Below are 19,634 nucleotides of genomic sequence, written 5' to 3' on the forward strand. Positions count from 1 at the left end.
AAAGCTTCTTGTGTCTTAAAAAAAAGTGCTAAAAACTAAATAGATAAAGCTGGAGACTTTACTTGGCTTATCCTACTCCCCATAGTGTAACTTGCCCTTTCTCTCCTAGCCCCTCAAGGAGATCCTCTGGAGCAGGATTTTGGGGGAGGTTTGGGGTGGAGAGGAAGGGAGCTCTTTTTGCAGGACACCACTTGTGCAATGCTGAATTGAACCTTGGGGGGGGGGAGATAATAATTTGGTTTTAACCAATTAAAAGTGAATACACTTTTAAGGGAACTGGAAACCTTGATCAAGCAGGGTTCAAGTGGACAGATTTACAAACCCCGTCCAGATGCGGAAAGGTCAGAGCCTGAGGAGGCAGGGCTGGCATGTGCAGCCGCACCCCTCCCAATATGGTTTCGCTTCTGTAATGCCTGCTTGGTAAAGGTAAAGGGATCCCTGACCATTAGGTCCAGTTGTGGCCGACTCTGGGGTTGTGGAGCTCATCTCGCTTTATTGGCCGAGGGAGCCGGCGTACAGCTTCCGGGTCATGTGGCCGCCATGACTAAGCCGCTTCTGGCGAACCAGAGCTGCACATGGAAAAGCCGTTTACCTTCCCGCCGGAGCAGTACCTATTTATCTACTTGCACTTTGAAATGCTTTCAAACTGCTAAGTTGGCAGGAGCTGGGACAGAGCAACGGGAGCTCACCCCGTCGTGAGGATTTGAACCGCCAACCTTCTGATCAGCAAGTCCTAGGCTCTGGTTTAACCCACAGTGCCACCCACGTCCCTTAATGCCTGTTTACTTTGGTATTTATTTTATTTACTGTTGTAAGCTGTGCTGCCCTGAGTGGTGTATTTGCACCAGAAGGGTGGGATACATTAGTGTTGCTAATAATAAGCATGTAAATAATGTTGGCATGTAAACAAAATTACAAAGAGCATCTGGGAAGAAGTATAAATGGGAAAACAACCCACTTTAAACTTGAACCTCTACTGCTGAGACAACTATCCAATAGGCCTGTTCCCCAAAGACAGCTTTGTGCTGCCCAGGAGAACAAGGGGATCCTTTTGCTCAATGGTCTTTCATGGTTTATAATGGGTGCTGTTATCAAATGGGACAGCCACACAGAGATCCAAAGATGACTGGTTCAGGTCTCACCACCCTTGTGGCATGGGTGGCAGAAGGCACCAAACAGCCTTATCACAGGCTTAACAATTTCTGATTTCCTTTGGATAGCAGACTAAGAAATTGTTCCTCTGACATTCAGTTAATAGTTTGTAGGCTCTTGGGAGAGGATCAATCAATCTGCAGCTTTCTTTGCATGCTTATGGATCTTGGAGACCTTTGTGGCTTCATTCTTTTAGGCAACCAATAGTGCAGATACAGGGAACACATTTGTTCGTTTTACTGGTGCTCCTTTGGGCTCCTGGCTGTGCAAATGGCACTCTGAGCTGCTGGCAGCAATCTGGTTCATGGACTGCGGTGGCTTGCATATTGAAACACAGAAGCACAGCTTGGTTTGCAGATCTTGGATGGCAATGAAGAACAGAGGTCAGGATGCATGCAGAGGGATGGATTTCAGGACCAATAGCAAGTTTTGGCCTCATGCCATGATTCCTTGGGGGAAATTAACATTGCATCATGATGGTTTGGGAATGATCTAAAGGGGCCTTGCTGAATTCATAGAGCATATCCTTGCTACAGACACAAATTTGTCCCTTCCAAACACATCTGCAGCATGTAGCCTCTTCCAAGCCCCTGACACAGGAAATTGTGTGTGACATCATCCAAACAGCAATATCTGCTGGGATTTGGAGGGTTTGTTTTTGAGTTGCTTATCCTCAACCAAAACAGTAGCAAAAAAGCACAGAGGAGTTGGCAGGTCCAGGGGGTTGTGTCCATGCCATTTTCATCAGAGGTAAGGGTAATCACATCTTGTGAAGATGTTGGCTACACCTATGCAACGCCACCAGTTGCTATAAGAGTTTGGGAGCAGGAAAACAGAAGCAGCTGCCTTAAATAAGGTCTGTCTAGCCCTTTCTGAGAGGCGACGGCTTTCCAGGGCAAATCTCTTTACCATCACTGGCTCTCCCAGAGTTGGGTAACACCTTTAAGTCTAAGGTCTGTCATTTCTTCCTAGCAACCTTCTGAGGACCATGCTCCAGTGGTGGGCAGTCACAGAGGCAAAAGTGTGTGAGGCAGTGTATATAAACTATGCCTTTGCAGAGTAGGCTATTTTCTACACACAAACACACATTCCTGTCCTCCAGAAAGGCAAATAAGACACACCCTTGGGAGTTCAAGGATACATTATGGCCAGGGAAAATCCATCAGCATGTGAAGCAGACCTAGTGAGTGGTGTGGTCATGGAAGAGGGCTGTGTGGCCTGTGGAGAAGGAGAGGCCTGGAAGGGTACATTTGGCCCCTGGGCCTAAGGTTCCCAACACGTGTGCTATTTAATCCTTCCGACTTTCCATGTCAGGATGGACATGGAACCTTATGCATGTAATCCTAATGTGTTCCACATTCAAGCTGTTTATAGTGTGGACCAAGCCAAACATTTTCATAGCCCTTTAGACATGTCTAAAGGTGCTTATGTCCCCTTCAAAAGAAGCACAAATATGTTTTGAGATTACAAAGTTGATTATTTCTGAGCCTTTCTGGTATCTGAACAAAACAATTAAGTCCTGTCATTGTGTGTGTGTGTGTGTGTGTGTGTGTGTTTAAGAGATGCTGCTTTGACCCCTGACCTTCAGTGTATCTGATGGGAATGCATGTTGCTTTAACTGAGTTTGGCTTTGGATTTTGTATAATGCAAGAAGGAAAATTCTGCCATCAGAGATCCATTAATCTCCAGGCAGAATGTTGAAATTGTGTTACAGCTTGCCATCTTTAGTTTGCTGAAATGAAGTTTCCCATAAAATGAAGCCTGGAGCAAAAGCTTTAGCTGTGGGTATTAGAAGCACTAATTTTATTGTTTTTTCAGGTTTATAGAGCCTCAGTTTCAGCTGTCATGGAATAAAGAAATATAAAAGGTGTTTGGGCCTTTTTTTCTCTTTTCTTTGTTTAGGGAAGGGGGAGAGATGATTGAGTGGGGCATGATGGAAAAGTACAGAGTTATATATGGTATGAAGTGGACATAAAGGGTTTCCCCCTAAAGGGGCTTAGTACATTTATGGATTGGGGTAAGAGGTTCTTAAACGGGCATCAGCCATTGTGGCGCAGTGGAGTACCTCATGGTCCAAGGCAGTCCATCTCTGAATACCAGTTGCTAGGGGGTAAAATAACAATGTTTGACTGCTGCTTTTGTGCCCTGCGTACCAGCTTCCCTGAGGCATCTGTTTGGGTATAGCAGGAAGCAGAGGTGCATCTTTGGTCTAACAGTCTTATGCTATATTTCCTTGCCACCTATCCTGCTGTTTATCCAAAATATTTAAACCCTAAAGCGTCATGCAAAGTTTCTCAAGCAAACTCCTGCTGTTGTTAAATCCAGACAGTACAAAACAGTGAAACATATTGCATTATCACAGTGTCCATAATACACACACTGTTGTTGTTGTTTTGTTGTTAGTGCAACAAATCCACTTTTAAGAAGAAACAGATTTTCTTTGCTCAGGAAAGTGACAGGGAAATGCGTAGAAAACTGTGGGAAGAACAATGTCTTAACAGGAAGGCATATAAACTCCCTGCAAGCAAGTTTGCATGAATGCCTGTTGTTGCATAACCTCCCCACAATCAAACCAGAGCAATTGCTCAATAAATAAGCTTTGTGCAAGTAAATCAGAATGAATGCTACACTAAGCAGGTCCTCTAGGGGAGCTCCAAGTCAACCCCTCACAGAAAGGCATTCCATAGACAGGGCACCACCACTGGGAAAAAACGCTTTTCTGGCAGAGAAATCTGGAGAAGGTCCTTCAATGAAGATCTTAAGGCCTGGGTGGGAATATATAACCACAGGTGCTCTTTCAATTAAGCTAAAGGTAAAGGTAAAAGTACCCGTGACTGTTGGGTCTAGTCACGGATGACTCTGGGGTTGCGGCGCTCATCTCGCTCTTTAGGCCGAGGGAGCTGGCGTTTGTCTGCAGACAGCTTCCGGGTCACGTGGCCAGCATGACTAAGCCGCTTCTGGTGAACCAGAGCAGTGCATGGAAATTCCGTTTACCTTCCCACCGGAGCGGTACATATTTATCTACTTGCACTTTGATGTGCTTTTGAACTGCTAGGTGGGCAGGAGCTGGGACTGAGCAACAGATTCGAACCGACCTTTAGACCACAGTGCCACCCGTGTCCCCATTCAATTAATCTAGTCCACAACAATTTATGATTTTTAAGGTTAAAACCAGCGCTTTGATTGGCCTTGGAGTGGAAAGTAGTGCAAGTGACAAAGCACTGTACTAACTGGTGCCTATCAGTAGCCTGCCTGCTCTATTTTGAAACAGCTGAAGATTCCAGTCTCTTTTTTCACACAAAAGACCTTGCCGTAAACCTCAGTCTTCAGTGGGAGTGTACCTCTGAGTACCATTTGAGGGATGACATAGTAGGGGCAGACGTGTTAGCTTGCAGTAAATATTCAATGTAACCAGCTGTCAGGCTCATTATACAGGTCTGTGGAGATAGAAAACTGTGGCTGCTTATAATTGGAGGTGAGTTTTGAACTATTAAAAGTACCACCTTTTTGTTATCAGAAAACAAACATTTTATTATTTGGCTGCATTAAGCTAACTAAGGGAATGTGCATATATTTGATTACCGTAATTGCATATTTGAGTCCTACCCAGCCCTAGATTTGCAAGGCAATTTCGGACAGATGTTTGGGAGTACATTCAGTGACAGAGGGTGTGCAAATGCCGTCTGGGGCGGGCATGTAGGGTGCTCCCTTGGGGGAGGCAGGGCACGGAGTGAACCTGCTGTGACTCCTCTTGCAAATTACACCCAGGGCACACCTGGGAGTGGAACTGTGGCTACCTTAGAGGTAGCTGTGCTGCTTCTTTGCACGCCACAGCACAAGAGAATGGTGGCAACATTGCCCTGCCACGGCCAGGCACAGGGTAGCAGTTTGGCAGCTTCATAGCTCACTGCAGCCTCTCTCCATCCCTGGGTCAGGCTTGTCCTAAGGGTGGAGCTGCTCGGCCTCTAACTGGAGCTGCCACAGCTGGGCACAAGCCAACCTCCACTGACAGAGCCTCTGGTGGGGCACCTGGTTGCACTCCTTCAAAATTGTGCCCCGGGCCATGGCCCCCCATGCTATGCCACTGAGTACATTGTCATCTTTGCAGGGAGCAAAAGGCTCATAAGCTAGCAGTTCAGCTGAGAGATCCCTTTCCCCAGAGGTGTGGTCTAAAGCTGAAAGGAAGACTGGTCTCTGACTCTGTTCAAGGCCACACCCAGACAGTCAGAGGAGAGACACTGAAAAGTCTCAGAGTCTCTGCAGCTGGAGGGCATATCAATCAAAGTACAAATTAACAACAACAACAACAATTATCATTGAGAACTGGAAACCGTGACCTGTGTTGGAGGTTGTATGCTGTGGAATGGTACAGTCGGAGTCAGGCAGATTTCAAGCAAGCTAGCCTATGTCCCCTGCCTAAACCTAGCACATCACATGCAGTTAGGGTTGCCACCCATACCTTAAAAAAATGGGATTGTCCCGTTTTGGGGGTACAGAGTCTCCTGTCCCATTTGCCCTCCAATTTGTCCTGTTTTCGAAGTTATAAAGATAAAATTGGCATTTGTGCTCTCACCCTAACTTGCTTGTCTCACGCAACTAGAAGTTGCTAAGTGCTTAGGAAGTTGGGTCTGTGCTTCCCTCCAAAGCCAACTGATTGATGCTCAAGACTAGCCAATAGTGGAGCAGCAGCCTTTTCGAAGGGGAGAATGTGGGCGTCAGAAGCAGCTTGAGTAAGGAGTCATTTTGTTTTGCTTTCTTTGCAAGATGAAGCATGTAAGCAAGCATTTGGGGATGGGGGCTTGTTTTGTTTTGATCCACCACCTTTTTGTTTAAAGCATTGTGTCCCAGAAGCAGCAGCTCTGGTGCATATGAATACGAGTGATCACTGATCAGGTGTCCTTTATTAATCCTGCCAATTAATTGTTTTCGAAAGATTTTTCCTCCCCTTCTCACACACAGAACTAAATGCATCTCTTATGATGGCACATGCCACCTAGAATTGCTAGATTTGGTTGTGGGTTTTTAAAACAAATATTCAAAAAGGCAGGACTGGGTTGGCCCAAGACATTTTGCTACCTGAGAAAGAACAGTGGGATAGCAATCCTTCTTCCCAGAGGATTCTGGGAATTATATCTCTGGGAAAGCAACAGGGGGTCTCCAAGACTGTTAAAGTGGTATAAGAGTGCTTTGAATGGTGCCTTAGTTAAGATTCCTGCACTGCAAGAGGTTGAACTAGATGATCCCCAGGGTCCCTTCCAGCTGTACAGTTCTATGATTCCATGAATGCCTATAGATAACAGATGAGTTCTTTTTAGTAAAAGGTAAAGGTCCAGTCGTGACCAACTCTGGGGTTGCGGCGCTCATCTCGCTTTATTGGCTGAGGGAGCCGGCGTACAGCTTCCGGGTCATGTGGCCAGCATGACTAAGCCGCCTCTGGCGAACCAGAGCAGCGCACGGAAACGCCGTTTACCTTCCCGCCGGAGTGGTATCTATTTATCTATTTGCACTTTGACGTGCTTTTGAACTGCTAGGTTGGCAGGAGCTGGGATGGAGCAACCGGAGCTCACCCCATCATGGGGATTCGAACCACTGACCTTCTGATCAGCAAGCCCTAGGCTCTGTGGTTTAACCCACAGCGCCACCCGCGTTCCATGAGTTCTTTTTAAAATGCCTCAAATAGGTGACAAGAAAAGATGTAACCCTGGTGGTTGAATGGACTTCTCTGATTATGATGCATACATGTGTGTGAATGAACTGGCATTAGCAGCTATATATATGGAAAGGGATATTGGAGGCAAAGCTCTCCTAGGAAGAGAAACAGAATTTGTTGCTATCTCCTCCTCACTTGGACGTGGGTGACGCTGTGGGTTAAACCACAGAGCCTAGGACTTGCTGATCAGAAGGTCGACAGTTCGAATCCCCGCGACAGGGTGAGCTCCCATTGCTCGGTCCCTGCTCCTGCCAACCTAGCAGTTCAAAAGCACGTCAAAGTGCAAGTAGATAAATAGATACCGCTCCGGCGGGAAGGTAAACGGCATTTCCGTGCACTGTTCTAGTTCACCAGAAACAGCTTAGTCATGCTGGCCACATGACCTGGAAGCTGTACGCTGGCTCCCTTGGCCAATAAAGCGAGATGAGCGCCGCAACCCCAGAGTCGGCCACGACTGGACCTAATGGTCAGGGGTCCCTTTACCACCTCTCTTTGGTGGGGTTTTACCATACTTCTTGCAGGCAGAAATCCAGCAGGTGGGGAGGATGTGAATTATTGAAATTAATGTGCATTGCTAACTCAGATCCAGAAATGCCATTGAGTCCACTCTGTGGATGTGACCAACATTGGAAACAACAAAATGACTTTGAAGTCATTTCTGCACCAAGTAATTTTTAGCCTCCTAATTCTTCCCCACCCCCTCAACTTGTCCCATATTTTGCCTGACCTGTTCCTTATTTTACCCAACCAAAGGTGTCAACCCTGCACTGTGCACACTATATGAGCTAAAACCTAAAACAACTCTGCAGGGAGTGTGGTAGGGAGGCTGAAACAAAAGTCCATGGAGCCAAAAATTATCTGACATCAGGACAAAGGTCCCCTTTCTTTGCCATTACACTTTCACGACCCCTTTTTTAAAATGCTGCATGATTGCAGAACACATATTTGTTATGCAATAAGAGTGAGGAATTAATGATCCAGGCAGTAAGAAACTTGCATGCTAAGCACTGTACGAAGAAAATGACTTATTAATGCTTCTTTCCACTTGTGTTCAAGTTCCTAAAAAAAAAAAAAAAAAAGAGCATTAAATGTGGGCCATCCCTTTAAGTTCTCCCTCCCTACCCCAGGAAAGAACAGTTCCTCCCAAGTAGGGAACAGCCAACCCTTCCTCGGTCCACCCCCCACTTCTTTTTGGAAAGGTTACAATTTGAAACCTTGCATCATGAATCACAAAGTTAGCGGCTTCTGGCAGATCATAAATCAGGCCTCTGGAGTCGCTAGGACAAATCCCAGGACATTTAATCTTTAATATTAGACATGTTTAAGACGGTGAATATTTTATGAAGGTGCTGTTGCAATTTAGCACATCATTAGCTCCTCTTATTTTCCCCTCCCCTCCTTTACAGGACTTTTTCCCCCTCAGTGAAAGAAAAGAAAAGAAAGATGTCCAGCAGATGAACCCATTTCACTTATCTTTGGCAACAAAAGATGCTTACCTAATCCCAGTGAGAGATTTTATGGAACCCGATGATCATAAGAGCAAGTTTATCAGACTGTATTACAGTGGTACCTCTGGTTACAAATTTAATTCGTTCTGGAGGTCCGTTCTTAACCTGAAACTGTTCTTAACCTGAGATACCACTTTAGCTAATGGGGCCTCCTGCTGCCGCCGCGCCGCCAGAGCATGATTTCTGTTCTCATCCTGAAGCAAAGTTCTTAACCCGAGGCACTACCTCCGGGTTAGTGGAGTCTGTAACCCGAAGTATTTGTAACCTGAGGTACCACTGTACTTCCTTAGTGGAAGCAGCTTTCAATCTGTGCATCTTCCTTCTTTAGCTAGGCGAAGGGAGGCATTTGCATACCTTCCACCATTTCTCAAATGAAAACAAGTTCAAGACTGGGATAGCTCAGTTCTCATGCCGGTTATGCCTGTCGCTGCCACCACTACCCATAGCCTGAAAGTTCTGTTCCATCTGCTGCACTCAGTAGCATTTACTAACTCTGCAGTATTGATATAATCTACTCTGCCCAATAAAGCCCAATAAAGGTGTTTGCTCTTTTGGCTAAAGAAAGATACATTTGATAAGCATGGTTGCCTACAATCTGTTGGTGACAGTTGAAAATACATTCTGGAAATTGCAGTACATGGAAGTTTAGGCTGGGCATTGTCCAGGACTGCATTGTTTTTGGGGTTGATGACTATGCATGCACATTCATGTACACTAGAGATAGGATGCATGCCTTTGGCCACTGTGACAAGAGGATGCTGGGCTACTAGGAGGGGCCTTTGGTCTGATCCAGCAGCACTCTTTCTGTATGCACTTGAGATACAATGCATTCATTTCCCAGGTGTGCCACCTAACTGTTAGGGGCTTAGGGTTTGGAACTGAAATCTGGACAGTTTTCTTTTATGGTTGGGGTTGGACTCCTTCTAAGGCTGGGGGTGGGGTTGTCATAATAGACCTAGGTGACCTCTCATAACTAGGAGGGCCTTTTACCAGCTTTGTCTGGTAGGCCTGCAGTAGTCATACAGTGGTACTTCGGGTTACATACGCTTCAGGTTACATACGCTTCAGGTTACAGACTCCGCTAACCCAGAAATAGTACCTTGGGTTAAGAACTTTGCTTCAGGATGAGAACAGAAATCGTGCAGCGATAAGTACGGACTTCCGGAACAAATTAAGTTCTTAACCCAAGGTACCACTGTGTCTGGATTGGGATTACTTTGCCATTTGTATGCAATACACTTTATATGGGACTGCAGCAACTGGATTGTTGATGGGGCAGATGGGGCAGGTGGCTAACAGACTTCTGCAGCTGTTTAAATTTATTAGCCAGTCATTTTAATTATTATATGCATTGTGGTTATTTTTTTAATGGTACAGTATTTGTTTTTTTTTTACCCTGCCTTACTATTTTTTTTAATATTTATTCATTTATTGAATTGAAATTTCTGCTGAAGGAGTCCAGAGTGGCAAACGTGTCCACAGTTAAAAAGGAGAAAGAATTCTAAGACAGTTAAAGCGGTATATGGCATTTTAAAATATGACAGTATAAAAATACTTTTATAAACAAATAAATATATCTGAGGAATGGCAAGTCACACTAACAAAATATTGACAAGGTATCTTCCAAAAGATAAACCAGAGATAGTGATCAAATTGGAGCTGTCCCTGATAAATAGGAATAGCTGGAGCTACTGGAACATATGTGATGGGGAGTTATGCAAAGAGGCCCTCAATCTTCTTTATGCCAACTGTGCTTAAAACTTGCCCTAGCTTGGTGCTTTGTCAACAGAAAATGTCAGCTGAAGGGGAAAGGAGAAGAAAAATCAACACAGGCTTTTAACGGCTCCTGGATGAACAAATCCAATTAATCTTTTATTATATATTTTTTGCCAGCGCTTGCTTGGGGATATGTATTTCTGTGAAACAAAGGATCAATCTAAGCCATCTAAGAATGGTGTGCCACATGGCAGCTGACTGCTTGCCCCAGGTGTGGGTCATCTGTTCCCACATCTTGCCAAATGGGAAGGGAAGCTTTAGTCCTTTCTCCTCCCCCCATGCAAGAAAGTTGCATATGAACTGATATTTAATATAAAAACTATATTTATTAGTACATGGAATACGCTTTTGGTTTCTCTTCTTTCCCCCCCTTCTCATATTAAGGATGTGTTTCAGAATGTTAGAATGTGTATTGGGTTTCTCTTTAGGAGAAAGGACATGGCTCACTGGTAGAGCATCTGTTTTGTATGCAAAAGCTCTCAGGTTCAGTCCTTGGCAACTCTAGGTAGCGCTGTGAAAGACTCCCTGCTTGAAACATTGAGGAGCTGCTGCCGGTCAGAGGGCCAAGTGATACCTTCCTGTGTTCTTTGTTCTATTCCATGCTAACATTCACATATAACACATCATGAGGATGGTTCAATGTACTCTTTAGTTTCTTGGCTTTCATTTGTACAAACAGAGTCCAGAATATCTTCAGAATTGCATGAGCCCTTATATCCCACTTTGAACAATTTAAGAAGGTTGTTGACAAACTGGAATTTGTACAGAGGAGGGCAACCAAGATGATCAAGGGTCTGGAAACCAAGCCTTACGAGGAATTGTTGAGGTTGCTGGGTATGTTTAGGCTGGTAAAAAGGAGACTGAGAGGAGATATGATAGCCACATGGAAGGTGGCACAAGCTTGTTTCCTTCTGCCCTGGAGGGTAAGACCTAAACCAATGACTTCAAGGAGATTCCGACTGAACATCAGAAAGAACTTTTCTGACAGTTAGAGCTGTTCAACAGTGGAACAGACTTTCGTGAGAGGTGGTGAACTATCCCATTGCTAGGAGTTTAGCCTTCCAGCATGTGTTCTCTCTTTCTAGGTGAGTGCAGCTGTCACGAGGGCTATGGCCCTGACCCTGTACATCAACACTTGTGTGTGCGCAATGACTGGGGACACAGTGAAGGGTGAGTGCAAAGTATTCTAAATGGAAAAGGCAATAAAAGCTGGCAAATGGTAGTGGTGGTGGTGGTGACTGGCCTACCTGTTGCATCCAGACTGATCCCTGCTGGGCCACATGAATCTCCCAACCAGTCCAGCCTCCTGCTTTCCACCTTGGCCAAGTAGGTGCTTGCAGGTGCAAACGCCGCCCCCCCTTCCCCACCACCCTGATTTAGAGAAGCCATCCTGGTTTCTGGTTTGATCCCAGAATGTCCAACTTTTCCTATTTTCATTGGAGAAACGTTGGATTTATCTGATCCCTGAGCTGTCTGAAGGCAATCCTGTATAGGGAAGGTTTTTATTTTTAATGTTTTATTATTTTTTTATATGTTGGAAGCTGATCAGAGTGGCTGTGTGGGATATAAATAGAAAAAAAATTATCATTATGGAATGGGGTGTCCCTATTTTCATCCAAGAAATGTTGAGAGGGTATGCTCACCAACTGAGCTCTACCCCCTCCTTGAGAATTTTTGCCTACCTGGGATGTGTCCTTGCACTCTGATAATGCCTCTTGCTTGTCTGGATGTAGTATAGAGAGGCATGTATGTGTGTGTGAGCAGAAACCACCCCACTATACAAATGTAAAATTCTGTATTTATTGCTATGTCCATTTTTTGCTTCTGGACCAAGTCCCCAAGAAGTGTGGCCCATGGGTTGGAGAAGGTCCCCCATCCCTATTGTAAAGAAAGAACCAATGTTATGTCTTGTTGTGAGGCAGCTTCTTGCATTCCTACACTTGATTTGTATGTCACATTGTGAGGCTACACTCTAAAATGTAGTATATAAATAAAGTAAATGCTACCTCTCTGCTAACAGGTTCTCTCCTTTCCTGGTTTCATGAGATTCTTCTTTTTCCATATCTTTCAGGCCTTGGCCATATACAACACTGGAAAGGGGCTATGACTTGGTTACAGGAGAACAAGCACCTGAAAAAATCCTTCGGTGAGTCATGCAACCTCTTCAAATGGACTTTTGGCAGATATGGGAGCTGCCAGCCAGTTTTTGTTCCATTCTGTCAGAACTTATTTACACAATTAGAATCAAGAAGTTTTTATCTTGGCATGTTATTTTGGGAAAGAAACATTCTGCACAGAAACAGCAAAGATGTCTGTACCTTTAAGAACAGTTTCTGTAAGCTCTGGGGTGATTGGGTGCAGCTGGCCATGACTACAAAAGGAGAAAAGCTGCAGTTTGAACCTGGCCTGCAGGAAAAACACCCACAAGCTTTGTTGTTTGTTGTTTTGTAATAAAACCTTTATTTTATTTGGTTTTACACCAGTCTCATGGTGCCACAGTCTCTGTCATCTGCCACCAGTGGAAAAAAAAACCCTCCAACATGTTATCCTTCTTGTGCATTTCAGGATGTTTCAACTAGTTCCCTTCCTGGCTACAATTGACAGACTCTCTCACTAAAGATGAGAGCCAGGCAACATGACTAATTTTCTGGGTGTTTAAACTATTCACTTCACCCTATTAACAATGCTAGATGGGTCCATTTTAACTGTTTGTGGTAGCATTTCTTTATTTAACTGCAGCCAGGTGTTTGACTTATATGAAGGATGCCCTATGTCTGCTTATTCCCACACTACTCCAGAGGTTGGGTTTAATGCATGTGCTTCTAGTTATTAAAAAGTTACTAATAGGTAATAATAATAATAATAATAATAATAATAATAATAATAATAATAATAATAGAAATAAGGGGAACAATGAATCCCTTTCAGATGCATCTGGCTGGGTCTGACCCTGTCCGATTCTTTGCGGCAGAGCACTATAGCCCACTACACCAGCTCCTGAAAGAAAATTTTGAGGTGCTTTGCCAGCCAAGAAGCAGAATTATTTTTTTTTTTTTTTGTGCATCAGGTTAGAGCTCACTTACTTGCTCTCATTGCCGTCAGAGTTTGGCTGACAGGGACTTATGACAAGGCCTTTTCATTTGTGGCACCTGGGTTGTGGGAATCCAGTACTTTGGGAAATTTGATGGGTCCCCTATACTTTAGTTTGTTGGAGTTTAATAAATACTCTTCCGTTTCACCAAAGCTTGTGGGTTTAGCTTTTGTTTTCCCTGTTGCAAAATTGCTTTTTTGCTGTCCCTGACTGTTAGCATTTTGTTCATTTTTAAAAAAAATATTATCTGCCTAGAAAGCTCTTCTGGGAACCAAAAGTTGAGGTAAATAATGTTATTTAAAAAAGCAAATCATGTGATTCTCCTCTTGATTGCATAAAATATTCCAGCACAAAAGACACCATAGTGTAGGTCAGGGGTCAGCGAACTTTTTCATCAGGGGGCCAGTCCACTGTCCCTTAGACCTTGTGGGGGGCCGGACTATATTTTGAAAAATATAAATACCCTGCAAGCTGGTCCTGCAGCTGTCACCGGACCTGGAGGAGGAATGCACTCTGCATGTGCTCAGGAGCACATCTCAGTGGCGCCTGCTCACTGGCGTTGTTAGCAAGCAGCAGCCACTCCATTGGCCCATCCCCATGGAGCTACCAGGAGGTGTGCACCATGTGCTGCAGCCCGTCGTCTGAGGCCAGGTCGGTGGGCAGGCAGCACATGCGGGGTGCTGGGCAGGTGGCGCACAGCTTGCTCTCCAGCTGCTTCAGTGCGGCTGCCAAGCATGTCGCCAGCAGCAGCCTCAAGCCGGGCACCAGGTGTGGGGCCAGCAGGCACGCCAACCTCTGGCTGAAGCCCTATGATGCGCCCGTCTCGATGACCATGGTGCAGCCCAGAACCGCCGCCCACCCGCCGGCCTCTCCATCCATGGCCATGCTGGGTTTACCTCAGTGCGCAGGCAGTGAGGTTTCGGACTGGCTGCAGGAACTTCCTGCAGCCAATCCAAAGCCGCGCCAGCGTCATCGCCCACCCAGAGCCATCCACAGCTTTGGATTGGCGAGTCTGGGGGGCCACATCCAGCCCCTGGGGCCTTAGTCTGCCGACCCCTGGGGTAGGTGGACCTGTTCATATTTTCCTCCATCCCTAATTATTACCGGTGCTTCTCAGGACAGGGAACACAACCCAAGTTACAAGGTAGGCAGTGAATGCCAGCGACCCATAAAACATATTAATTATAAAAAGATATAAATAAATGAGTCTTTAAAATGAACCTCAAAAGACAAAGTCTTTCCATGATTTCAGAAACACCACTAAGAAAGCCCTATGAAGTGGTCCTGAGATGGATAAATTCCGTATTCTGTTAGAGGATTGTCTGTGCAAATGGGGCGCTGCCTCACCAACTTGCCTGCCTTCTTCCTTCCAGTCAGTCCAGGAACCTGTCAGCTTCCCCCCTCCATCTCAGGGTTACCTCTTGCAGAACTCAGCAGGGAGAAAGAGGGTGGGGACAAAACAAGAATTAGTTGGCTCTGGTGGTCTTTTTCTCTGGGTCCACCTACTGTTTATTGCCCTCCCTGTCATCCACCCTACTAGTACAAGTGGTCACCAGCCACCATGAAATCTTAAGGAACAAATAAGTCTATAAGGTTCAGCCCTTCTGTCAGCAATTAATTTGCAAGTAGCAAAAAGCTCAAGTATTCTGTGTTAAAAAGAGCACCAAGTTTGGGAACTAGAGCAACCAGAGTCTATGTAGAATGTAGAGAATTTAGGCACCATTCTCATCTTCTGCTCTTTTTTGAAGGTCCACCTACAGCCTAGGCCAGGGTCTCTGGCTGCCAGTTAGCAAGAGCTTTGTGGTTCCTCCGGTGGAGCTTTCTATAAATCCGCTGGCCAGCTGCAAAACAGATGTCCTGGTGACCGAAGATCCATCAGATGTCAGGTAAGGATGATACTCCCTGCACTGTGGACGAGGGAAGGTCACAGTACCCATTTAGGTTTCTAAAATGGAGTGAGCTGTTGCAGTGAAACCTCTACCTAGGCTTCTCTCTCTGCATGAGCATGCTGATCTACTGTATTTTTTGCTCTATAAGACTCACTTTTCCCCTCCTAAAAAGTAAGGGGAAATGTGTGTGTGTCTTATGGAGTGAACGCAGGCTGCACAGCTATCCCAGAAGCCAGAACAGCAAGAGGGATTGCTGCTTTCACTGCGCAGCGATCCCTCTTGCTGTTCTGGCTTCTGAGATTCAGAATATATATTTTTCTTGTTTTCCTCCTCCAAAAACTAGGTGCGCCTTGTGGTCTGGTGCGTCTTACAGAGCAAAAAATACGGTATGAGCCCTCATATTATGCTGTTAATGATACCCTTGATATTTATAGTCATACGAACTTGTTCCTTTGTAGAGATGGGAGATGTGTTGTTTTTCTCTTGGTTTTTCTGCAGTTGTACTCCAGGCTAGAGAAACTGGGCTGTGCACAGACATATCTGTTAATCTTTAAACAAAGAGGGCTTCCTGCAGATACTGTCTTACCATGCATCGGGGCCCTTAGGGTGGTGGCCGTTTCCCTTTGGGAATTCCCTGCCATTAAATATTAGACAGGCACTGTCTGTGTTATAATTTTGGCCCTGACGGAAGACTTCAGTTTTTCAACAAGCCTTATAAGTAAAAATCTTTCCCCCGACTGCTTCTGCAGTGAAATTGTTTTTGACGTTTTAATTGTTTTATCACTTGTGTCTTTGCTGTCCAGGGCTCCTTTGGGAAGAAAGGCAGAATATAAATTTAATAATAAAATAAATAATAAATTTAAATGGTTTTTTTGTTTTTTGCTGTGGAGTGAGCTCTGTGCCCCTGCCCCCTCCCCCGTTTCAAGCAAGCACTTTGGCTTTTCAGATATCAATCCTGCTCTAAATGCTTTTGCTATCCTTATATCAAATACTGTTATTTGCCTATTCAGGTGATGTGCATGGTTAGCTCATCAAACCTTTCCTTGGCATTCTGTATATGTTAAATTATAAATAGTTCGGATTATAACCGTATTGGCCCGAATATAAGCTGCACCCGAAAATAAGCTGCACCTTTAAAATTGGAGGGGGGAGAGAAAGAAAGGAAGGAAGGAAGGAAGGAAGGAAGGAAGGAAGGAAGGAAGGAAGGAAGGAAGGAAGGAAGGAAGGGAAAACCCAGAATATAAGCCGCTCCATTCCTCACTGTTCCTGGTTGCATACTTGGGGGGGGGGGAGCCACATTGCATTGCCGGTGGCCTTTCCCCTTCCTCACTCTCTCCTTTCCCGTCCTTGGGGAGAGGATGGGGGACCATGAACAGGGCAGGCACTGCTTTGCTGCACTCCTGGTGCTGTTTGCCCCACGCTCCTGGCTGCATACTATAAGGTCGCAAATATAAGCCACACTTTAACTTTTCACAGCCAGAGTTTGGGGGGAAAGTGAGGCTTATATTCAGGCCAATACGGTATTATTTCCCTTTGTTGTTGTTGGAACACTGCTCCAAGAGGGAGTGAAGGTTGTTTCATGATTGACATAAGGGACAGCAAATCAGTTCTGTTCACAACTGTGCTCTGGGAAGGGGTTACGAGGGATTATTAAAATGGCTCCATAATTATCATAGTGAGCTAAGTTATGCACAAGAGTTCGCTTCTAAACGTGTGTGTGTGTGTGTGTGTATGTGTGTGTGTGTGTGTGTGTGTGTGTATGCCAGTCCACACCCATAGAAAATCTCTTAGAATTTGCATATGAGATCTCATAATTTGGATTGTTTTGAAACTCCAAATTCAGGTTCAGGTGTTACTTTCCATTGCAAGTTAGGCAGGCTTGGTAGTAGACAAGGCTACAAATTTTTCCCCAGTGAAGAAATAATTATAAATGCTCCCACTTCCCAGATAACAGCAATGGTGTCCTGCCTCATAGACTAACTGGTTTGCCATGTATAAAATTAAATGCATCACTTGTGCTTCTATGCCCAAAGCTAGTTGATGAAGACTTGGATTGATAACCCACTATTTTGATTCAACACTATTGGGGGGGGGACTATTTAAATACACATTGGCAGGTGGTTAATCTTGCCCATGAGGAAAACAACAACAGTAGGGACAAGAATATGAGAGAGCTGCAGAAGGTCTGTGGTTGTGCCTCTCAAGAAGAGAACCACAACTTTAGAATACAAGATGTGAAAAAACTGGAGACTCAGATGCAACAAAGGGAAAATAGTTAACTGAACACCTCGGTGACACACAGCAGATGTTAAATTATTTAACATTTAATAAATGTGGTAATAAATATTTGATGTTGAATTATGGAAGGCTCCACAAATACATTGGGAACCAAAGAGTGATCTATTGTGTCTGTATTCAAACCTGAGCTCTTCTCAGGTGGAGCTCAGCCTGAAAGACGGAATTGGTGTAGCATTCACTGATTTCTCCATATCTTTTTACTTGAAAGTAATCTTGATCACAGCTGCATAAGCTGCTGTGGAGGTGTTAGTCTAGAATTAAGAGCTGGGTCTCTGTGTTTTGTTCACATTGCAAGAAACAGCCAAAAGTTTTTCTCTTCCCTCCTCAGTTTTTACCCCCACCTTCACCATTTTCTTCATTATATTGTTATTATTAAAGCACTTCTTACATAAGTGCCTAAGGCAATTTGCAGATACTTCATAAAAACAGCTAAAATGGATTTATAAGCAGTACAAAAGCAACTGAAAATAGGTTTTAAAACAATAAAGAATTAACACCTAAGGCAGAGGAGACCATTTCACCTAGCTAGGAAAGTTTGTTGAGACAAAAATGTCCGCAGCTGCTCCTGATGAGTACAGATAGTACTTTCCTGAAACAATTTAGATTGTTATCTTCATATTATTCCTTCCTCAAACAAAAATTGCAGATATTGTTGAACATCTATAATGGGGGTGGGGGTAGCCAACATGGTGCCCACCAGATCCATCATTCCTGATCCATGACCTGGCAGGCTGGGGCTGATGGTAACTATATTTAGGTTGGTCAGAAGGTGGATCAGGATCTACTGGTAGATCTCTGACAAGCAGAAGATCAGCAAGGGTTTCTTGCTCCCAATTCTTTAAAGACAGGAATATATATATATATATATATATATATATATATATATATATATATACACACACACACTTCCACCCCACTGTGTAAACCAGGATACTGAAAGGAAGAAATCTAGCAGGAGTGAACTTTTGTGTGAAAGGCCTGCACACAAAAATTACTGAAAGCAAAATTACCGGCTTAGAATGTGCTCAGATGTACCTGTTCTTTCATTCTAACCTGGTAACTTTTGCACTTGCCACTGGTTGGCGGATCTTAGGGTTTCTAGGAAAGCAACAACAGTGTAGTAGGTTTGACAAGCCAGAAGACTGTCACCCACACCCCAGATCAAGGACATCTGTAAGGCAGCAGGCTAGGGAAGCCTGATGTAAGCCCTGTACAAGTTGTTGTCCCAGGCTGATCTTTCACTCTCTCTGGCAGGGATCTTCTATTCTTTTCTCTGACATCCATTGGAATATAAGACCTGCTTGTGAGGTTCCTTGGAGCACAGCCTGGCTTTGTTTCCCAGACTTATTTTATACCTACCACTGAACTGGATGCTCTCCTGACCATGTTATGACATGTTGCCTTAGCAGCAAGGCCGCCAGGGCATTCCTCTCTCCTCCTCTGTAGGCATGGTAGCATCCCCACCCCCAGCCCTTATTTTTGAGCACACCATATTCCTCTAGGCCTCTTATTAGCCTGACACCTTTGCCTGAAGGTCATGCTTTGCTAAGAGCTTAATGGAGGAAAATTGTCAAGCACCTGCACTGTGAAAATACTTAAGTCCTTTATAGCTCTCAGGGTGAAGGTCTCAGCATGACCCTTCTATCTTAATGAAGGTGTCTTGAGTGCAGCAGATATGTGTGGTGAGGGTTTTGTGGTGGTGGGAATGCTGATCTGCTTTTGTGTGCTGGTTCAGAAAAGGATTCTGCTTTCTAGAGATGATGGTATTTATAAAGGGTATTTGTGTGTAGGACTGTTTGGATCTTTGAGACTTTGTGAATGGGAATAAGCACAATCCCAGGTTCAGACAAAATGCCAAGTTAAAATCTGGCTTAGCTACAGTCCCGCAGTAACCTAGAAAGCCCAGGAAGGAGCAGGAAAGTATGTGCAAGCTCCCTCCAGAAACCAGCATATTTATGCAATAACAGTACACCATGATTTGGGTTACCATGACACGCAAACCAGGCCTAATTACTAGTGTCTGTTCATTTCAGGAACACTAAACTGTGTGCAGAAGAGATAGTGGAGGGTGTATGGTTACTTAAGATCCATTCTGCACATGAGCTAGGGAAGCGGTGTGCTTAGGTTATTTCCCGATACATCTTTCTCGTAGCTTTGTAGATTATTTTCATTAATTTATGCATATCTGTGCACATGTTTGGATTGGAGAA

At 44.5% G+C, this 19,634-nt stretch overlaps 1 protein-coding gene across 2 annotated transcripts in view; it reads left to right on the forward strand.

Moving 5' to 3' along the window:
* Positions 1 to 19,634, forward strand: part of ASTN2 (astrotactin 2) — a 664,383-nt gene that overhangs the window by 353,300 nt on the left and 291,449 nt on the right. For both annotated transcript variants that reach the window (XM_081896297.1, XM_081896298.1), the window contains exons 8-10: positions 11,232 to 11,316; positions 12,218 to 12,292; positions 14,986 to 15,123. In XM_081896297.1, the coding sequence (XP_081752423.1) occupies positions 11,232 to 11,316; positions 12,218 to 12,292; positions 14,986 to 15,123 (298 nt within the window). The remainder of the gene's footprint in view (positions 1 to 11,231; positions 11,317 to 12,217; positions 12,293 to 14,985; positions 15,124 to 19,634) is intronic.

This window comes from Podarcis melisellensis (assembly GCF_964234715.1).
Source record: "Podarcis melisellensis genome assembly, chromosome: Z".
Classification (NCBI taxonomy): domain Eukaryota; kingdom Metazoa; phylum Chordata; class Lepidosauria; order Squamata; family Lacertidae; genus Podarcis; species Podarcis melisellensis.